The sequence below is a fragment of the Mus pahari genome, chromosome X, assembly GCF_900095145.1.
Source record: "Mus pahari chromosome X, PAHARI_EIJ_v1.1, whole genome shotgun sequence".
NCBI classification, from domain to species: domain Eukaryota; kingdom Metazoa; phylum Chordata; class Mammalia; order Rodentia; family Muridae; genus Mus; species Mus pahari.
The window spans coordinates 51,085,981-51,093,818 of NC_034613.1; the positions used below are offsets into that span (position 1 = coordinate 51,085,981).

At 38.9% G+C, this 7,838-nt stretch overlaps 1 protein-coding gene across 1 annotated transcript in view; it reads right to left on the reverse strand.

Moving 5' to 3' along the window:
* Positions 1-759: 759 nt before the first annotated feature.
* The window catches only part of CXHXorf66 (chromosome X CXorf66 homolog), a 17,123-nt gene continuing 10,044 nt past the window's right edge, over positions 760-7,838 (reverse strand). Inside the window, exons 2-3 of the mRNA XM_021188861.1 lie at positions 4,935-5,088; positions 760-1,774 (exon numbers count right to left, since the gene is read on the reverse strand). Coding sequence (XP_021044520.1) covers positions 856-1,774; positions 4,935-5,014 — 999 coding nt within the window. The 5' untranslated portion in view covers positions 5,015-5,088 and the 3' untranslated portion in view covers positions 760-855. The remainder of the gene's footprint in view (positions 1,775-4,934; positions 5,089-7,838) is intronic.

Below are 7,838 nucleotides of genomic sequence, written 5' to 3' on the forward strand. Positions count from 1 at the left end.
GAGAAAGACACAGTCTTAAACTGTGAGGCTTCCACACAGTGCTGGAGATGTTGCTCAGTGGTAGAGTACTTTCCTAATTATGCAACACTCTGGATTCCATGACCAGTGCCACACATTTCCCCCACCCCACCTCCAAATTTAAAACTACTTCAGGGACTAGGAATATAGTTCTCTGGTGAAATATTTACCTAGTATGCACAGAATCGAGTTTGACCACAACTCTAAAAATAAAAATTAAAAAATATATTTCCAGGGGCTTAAGAGCTGATTCAGTGGATGAACTCTCCCAGAGGACCCAAGTTCTATTCTCAGAATCCACATGGTAGCTCCTGTCTGTAACTCCCATCCCAGGAAATCCAAGGCCCTCCTCTGGCCTCCGTGTGTACCAGGTACACAAGTAGTACACAGGCATTATATGGAGACAAAACATCCACACATATAAAATAAAAATGTAATTAGTGACCAAGCTCATTGGTAGAACACTTGACTAGCACACAAGATACTCAAAGTTTAAGCCTCAGCAATGAAAAAAAGTTAAGTAAATAATGCCAAATTGGACCTTTCATTGAGAGCTAATTCAAGGGAAAGAGCAGTTCAGAATATCCATTCAAATATTTTGTTCTAGATTTGTATGTGCATGTAGAATATGATTCCCATTTAATTGACCACATCTAAATAAGATACACTAAATGAAGAAAATGATATACCAAATGAATTTTGTTCCCCTGACACGCAATAATAAAAACAACAACAATTTTTAATGCCATGCATTTAATTACCTTTGAGATAGATAACTCTATACTCAATACTGATTACATGTGGATATTCTGTATGTAGATCAATTTGTTTAAATCCTTAATATTGGAAGGGTTCTTTATTTGTGATATCATCATGACTTATGTCATAAATAAAGACGATCTCTGTATTACTGTCTTCACTCTCAGGCTCTTTCATAATATCATTGCTCACACTCTTCTGATAAGTCTTGTATCCTGTATCATAGAAAGGCTTAAGATGTGGCTTCACTTTCACTGAGCCATAAAGATTTTCTTCATTGTTCTTCTCTTTCCTTGAAAGATCATTGAGAAGAAAGCCAGAAGTATTGCACACTAGGCATTTATCCTTATAATGTCGGCAAAGTTTGGCTGCTGTAGGCATGGGTAACAAAGGCTTTCCTCTATTCACTGACCTTTTAACCTCATAATGTCCTTGTGACAGGTTGGGTTTCTTTATTCTGCATGGTTTGGTGGGTGTGATTTTATTATGTGCGATTGAAGAAGATTGTGTGGTTCGCTTAGCTGAAGTTTGCAGAACAGATAGCCAAGGCATGGCTCGCTTATCTGAACAGGATGAATTGACGTTAGCCAATTCACAGGTATGGTTGAGCTTATTTGATGTTTTGAGGCCACATTTCTTATATGTCTTTTCCAGGTGACATGACTTACATAATCTTTTGGGGGTCGATGACACAGTTGGCCTATTTGATTTTAATGGCCTATTGCATGATGTAGATGACTTTTCTATATTTATGCATTTTGTTGATTTTTGTGCATTAGGTGATAGTATGCATGGCTTTTCTAAACTTGAAGCTTGGATTGATTTTGCTGTATTGTTTGGTATGGGATGTTTATCTGGGCATAAGGGCTCAGGTGTTTGGTCTAGATGTGATAGCAGAGGTTGAGTTTCTAGAATGTCCCCAGGTATCACGTCAGGTTGACAGGCTGATACTTTGGATACCCAGGATGATATAGCTTCCATATTTTCTTTGTTGAGCCTGAAATGCAGAAAACTTGGATGTCACAATTTAAAATAAAATGTACTATTACTATCATCAGAAAATATAATGCGGGCTGGTGAGATGGCTCAGCAGGTAAGAGCACCCGACTGCTCTTCCGAAGGTCCTGAGTTCAAATCCCAGCAACCACATGGTGGCTCACAACCATCCATAACAAGATCTGGCACCCTCTTCTGGAGTTTCTGATGACAGCTACAGTGTACTTACATATAATAAATAAATAAATAAATAAATCTTAAAAAAATAAAAAAAAAAGAAAATATAATGCTAGCACAGAGTATGGATTTTTCCCCATAGGAAAAGTAAACATAATTAAAATTTACAGTGTGCTGAGAGCTGAACTAGTGTTGCACATGTATATGAATTCATGATAAATAACCTTCCTTAAAGAGTATTTTTACTATTTCAAAGGTATTAGGTACTTATTGTTCATGTATAGATGGACAGAAAGTTGTCAATAATAATAAAGACATGGCACACACACACACACACACACACACTACTTAGATGTAAAATATATGAAATTTGCTAGGAAAATATATGGACTTCTACGTGAGTAACCCAAGATAAAAATGACAAATGTCACTTATTGTCTCTCATATGAGGATTCTAGCCTTAGTACTTTATATCTAGTGAAATATCTGTGCAACCCAAGAAACAAATAACGTGTGTGTGTGTGTGTGTGTGTGTGTGTGTGTGTGTGTGTGTACACCTTAGCAAGGGAGGATAGTAGAATAAAGGTAAAAAGAAAGTAGTGGAGGATAATGAGTGAAAATGTTTAGACAGAGAGGGAGGGCAGGTTGTGTGGGAATTGAAAATGACTGTGTGGGATGCAGAAAAATTAACTGGAATAAAGGGAGTATAAAGAAAATATTCAGAAAGTTAGATATGCCAACCTATGCAATAACAGCTTGACTGTCAAGGGAGTGGGGGCAAACTGTTCTCTGAATGGATTCTAGACTTTCTGATGGGGGATGAGAAGGAGACCAGTAAGACTGACTAAGGACCCAGGTAGGAGGAGGTAGGAGGTCCACGGGATGAATGTACTTCTGATGGTTAATTAAACTGACATAGTAACAAACTGCTTTCTTAATACCTATGAGTATGTGTATACCCACAAACAAAAGCAGATTCAGCCTTAAAGGAGCCTCTCCTTACAATGAACAGTGGAGAATGAAGAAAACAAGTGATAGATGTGAGTCTAGTCCCATGCAAGTTCCTTATAGCACCCCTTCTAAGAATAAGGGAATGTTGTGAAAGAGGTGGCCAGAAATATATAAGAGCTGGACTATAAGACAAAGGGCTAAATTGAAAGGCCATTTCCTAGACTCAATGCAACTGTAACTCACATCAACTGTAGTTACCTGCACCAAAACTATGCCAACATCCCAGCACATTGTTCATCTAGCCTCAGGTTATCCTACAACAATTTATCTCAATCTAAGTTGGTCCCCTTGATTGATCTCTGATACGTGAATGTCGACAAGGGTGGAGATCCTCAAGTCTTATATATTCTCAATTTTATCCAAAAGTACTCAGAGTGGACATGATGTTCATCTTTGTAAATGAGTTGTGGGTCTCAACTCTTAAGGGGAAAACATTTGGTAGTTAAGTACATATTAGTGGGCTAGGAGGCCATTGAAAAATGACCCTTTCTTTTCATCATCTTCCAAAATTTCCTACACTTCTCTGTGAGCCCCTGGATGAGAATACAGCCTCTGTAAGCCAGAGATACTTACAAAAATGACAACTATTCCCTGTTTTCACTTGTATAATCAAAACAAGCTAAGCTATGTTACCCACAGCCACACCATTCGGTAAAGCTACATGTTGATAGAACAGTGTCAATTTTGGAAACTAATATAATCAGATTTCCAGAATGAAAGTAACTTGCTTCTCTAGATTCCTGCCTTCCTCTCTCTGTCAAACTCTAGTAAGGAAACAGCCATGAAAGATGTTTATCAATCACCTAACATCCTTTAAATAGCTTACTGGGCATGACAAATTGTGAGCTGTAAATGATTATTTGGTGACTTTTCTTTTCTTTCTTTTTTGGAGACAAGAGTGTCTCTTTGTAGCAATAGCCACCCTGGAACTCACTATGTAGATCAGGCTGGCCTCAAACTCATAGAGATCTATCTCCCTTTGACTCCCAAGTGCTAGGATTAAACATGTGTGCCATCATACCTGACTAACCAACCAACCAAACAAAATGTAATCATCCTCTGTATTATTTTCTGTCCCACAGCCATCCCATATTGTAATCAGTAAGCTCTTACTATTTTAATTTTAAAAAAGAATTTAATTTATAAATATTAATGCTTTACTTGCAAGTAAGTCTTTGTACCATGTCTGTGTTTGGTGCCTGTGGGGGCCAGAAGAGGGCAATGCAACCCCTAGATATGGAGTTACAGGAGGTTATGAGCTGCTATGTTAAGTGCTGAGAATCAAGCTCAGGACCTCTTGTAGATCAGCCAGTTCTCTTAACTGCTGAGCCATCTCTCCAACCCATGGGATTTTATTCTTACAACAGAGATTTCTTCTGAAGAATGCCCCTCTCCCTCTCCCAAATAAAAGCCTGGATTATTGGGGCTGGAGACGTCCCTTAGTGATTAAGAGTACTTGTAGTTCTTGTGGAGAATCTAGATTTAGTTAACAGCACCCAAACTGTGGCTCACAAATAGCTGGAACTCCAATTCCAAGGGATTTGTTACCCTCTTTTGGCCTCTGTGGGTACTGCATGCGTGCAAAGCAGACAAACACTCATACATACAAAATAAAATATTTTTTTAATCGTGTACTATTTTTGAGTTGCTTGTCCCCTTGTCTGTCTTTCATCTTCATGGATCTTTCACTTAAAACCCATGCAAAAAGATGTGTATGGTAGCATATGCATGTATCCCACAAGCATCGAGAACAGTAGAGGCAGAAAGATTGCTAGGGCTTCCTGCCTGTGAGCCTACCTCTAGATTGAGTGACACACCTTGTCTCAATGCAATAAAGCATAAATTAATTGAGGACACACCTGAAATCCTCCTCTGTTTTCTATATGTGAGCACAACCTGTGCACCTATACCATACCCCTACACCCACACACATACATACACAGGTTTTACATTCTTAAGTGCATAAAACTTACCCTCCTGGTGTCTGGACCTCCTCAATCATACAGTTATAATGGAGTAGACAGAAACAGGTAAAGATGAAGGCTGTGATCATAATTCCAACTATAAAACCAAGAAGGCGTTTTCTAAAATCATCCAGTTTTATTCCTCCCGATTTAGTAGTTTCAACTGGAAAAAGATTGTACCATCACAAACTGTGTTACTAGTTTACTTCCACTTTGGAATTGGCTTGTCAAATCTCTTTCTCAAAGATTTTAAAATGTCTGTCTTTTATACAGAGAAACCCTGTCTTGAAAACCCAAAACTTGTGAACTTTATGTATATGAGTGTTTGCCTAATGGGTATGAGTGTTTGCTTGTATGTATTTATGTTCAACATATGTCTGTGTGCCTGGAACCTGACAGAAGTTAGAAGACAGTGTCAAATACTTTGAAACCAGAGTTATAATTGCTTGTAAACCATATGATCACCAGGAACTAAACCAGATCTTCTGTGACAGCAAAAAGTGTTCTTAACCACTGAGAAATCTTTCTAGGTCTTCAGTGATTTTTTTAAGCTTAAAAAAGTTTCTGGAGGCATACATAACATCTGCCCCAACACCGGAAGTATCTAGGACCAGCAGGACCCAGGCACCCAGGAACTCTGCCTGACTAGTGGCATGGGTTCCTTCTGGTCTGGGCCAGTGCCCTGAGCAAACCTTGGACTCCAACTCCAGACAGTCCCACAACACCAGGAAGATCCTCTGCCAGCCACTCTAACATGCCCAGGATCAGGGGTGCACTGAGCAGACCTTGGGCGCTAACTCAGACATATAAAAATAGCACAAACAAGGCATATTAATCAATGTAGTAGAATTGAAGACCCAGACATAAAATCCAAACAGCCATAGATGCCTAGTTTTTGATAAAAGAGGCAAGACGTACACACTGGAAAAACAAACAGCATTTAACAAATGGTGCTAGTCAATCTAGATGACTGGATGGAGAAGAATTCAAATAGATTCATACTTATAACCCTATACAACACTCAACTTCATATGGATCAAATACCATAACATAAAACCAGATACACTGAACCTGATAAAAGAGAAAGTGAAAATTTCCCTTCTGGTCTGGGCAGGTGCCCTGAGCAGACCTTGGGTGCAAACTCCACAGCCAGTCCTACAACACTCAGAAGAAGCTCCACTTCTAGGTGCTCTAACGTGCCTAGGACCACAGGATCACAGGATCACAGGAGCTTGGTCACACCAGGATCTCAGATTTCCAGAGGCAGCTTGACTCCCAGGAGCTCTGACACACCCAGGATCTCAGGATCCCAGGATCCCAGAATCACAGGATCACAGAGACAACTGAAGTCTGAGGAACTCTGACACAAACAGGAACACAGGAAGGACAGGCTCTAGTCAGATATATCAAGGGCAGGTAGCACTAGAGATAATCAGATGGCAGGAGGCAAGCCTAAGAACATAAACAACAGAAACCAAGATTACTTGGCATCATCAGAACCCAATTCTCCCACAATAGCAAGTCCTGGATATACCATCACACTGAAAAAGCAAGATTGGATCTAAAAATCACTTCTCATGATTATGATAGAGGACTTTAAGAAGGTCATAAATAACTCCCTTAAAGAAATACAGGAAAACACATGTAAAAAGTTAGAAGCGCTTAAAGACAAAAAAAAAAAACCCCACAAAAATCCCTTAAAGAATTATAGGAAACACAATCAAGCAGGTGAAGAAAATGAACAATACCATCTAAGATCTAAAAATGAAAAGAGAAACAAGGGCTGGAGAGATGGCTCAGTGGGTAAGAGCACTGATTGCTCTTCCGAAGGTCCAGAGTTCAAATCCCAGCAACCACATGGTGGCTCACAACCATCCTTAACAAGATCTGACTTTCTCTTCTGGAGTGTCTGAAGACAGCTACAGTGTACTTACATGTAATAAATAAACAAATCTAAAAAAAGAAAAAAAGAAAAGAGAAACAATAAAGAAATCACAAAGGGAGACAACCCTGGAGATAGAAACCCTAGGGAAGAGATCAGAAGTCAAAGATGCAAACATCACCAACAGAATACAAGAGGTAGAGGAGACAATATCAGGTGCAGAAGATAACACAGAGAACATGGACAAAATAATCAAAGAAAATGCGAAACGAAAAAAGATCCTAACTCAAAACATCCAGGAAATCCAGAACACAATGAGAAGACCAAACCTACGGATAATAGGAGTAGATAAGAATGAAGATTTTCAACTTAAAGGGGCAGCAAAAATCTTCAACAAAATTATAGAAGAAAACTTCCAGAACCGAAAGAGATGCCCATGAACATACAAGAAGCCTACAGAACTCCAAATAGACTGGACCAGAAAAGAAATTCCTCCTGACACACAATAATCAGAATAACAAATGAACTAAAGAAAGAATATTAAAAGCAGTAAGGGAAAAAGGTCAAGTAACATATAAAGGCAGGCCTATTAGAATCACACCAGACTTCTCACCAGAGACTATGAAAGCCAGAAGATCCTGGACAGCTGTTATACAGACCCTAAGAGAACACAAATGCCAGCCCAGGCTACTATAACCAGCAAAACTCTCAATTACCATAGATGGAGAAACAAAAGTATTCCATGATAAAACCAAATACACACAATATCTATCCAGGAATCTAGCCCTTCAAAGGATAATAAATGGAAAATACCAACACAAGAACAGAAAGTCCACCCTAGAAAAAGCAAGAAAGTAACCCTTCAACAAACCTAAAATAAGACATCTACAAGAACAGAATCCCAACTTTAGAGAGCAACAAAAATAACAGGAAGCAACAATTACTTTCTTTAATTTCTCTTAAAATCAATGGACTCAATTCCCCAATAAAAAGACATAGACTAATAGACTGGCTATACAAACAGGACCCAA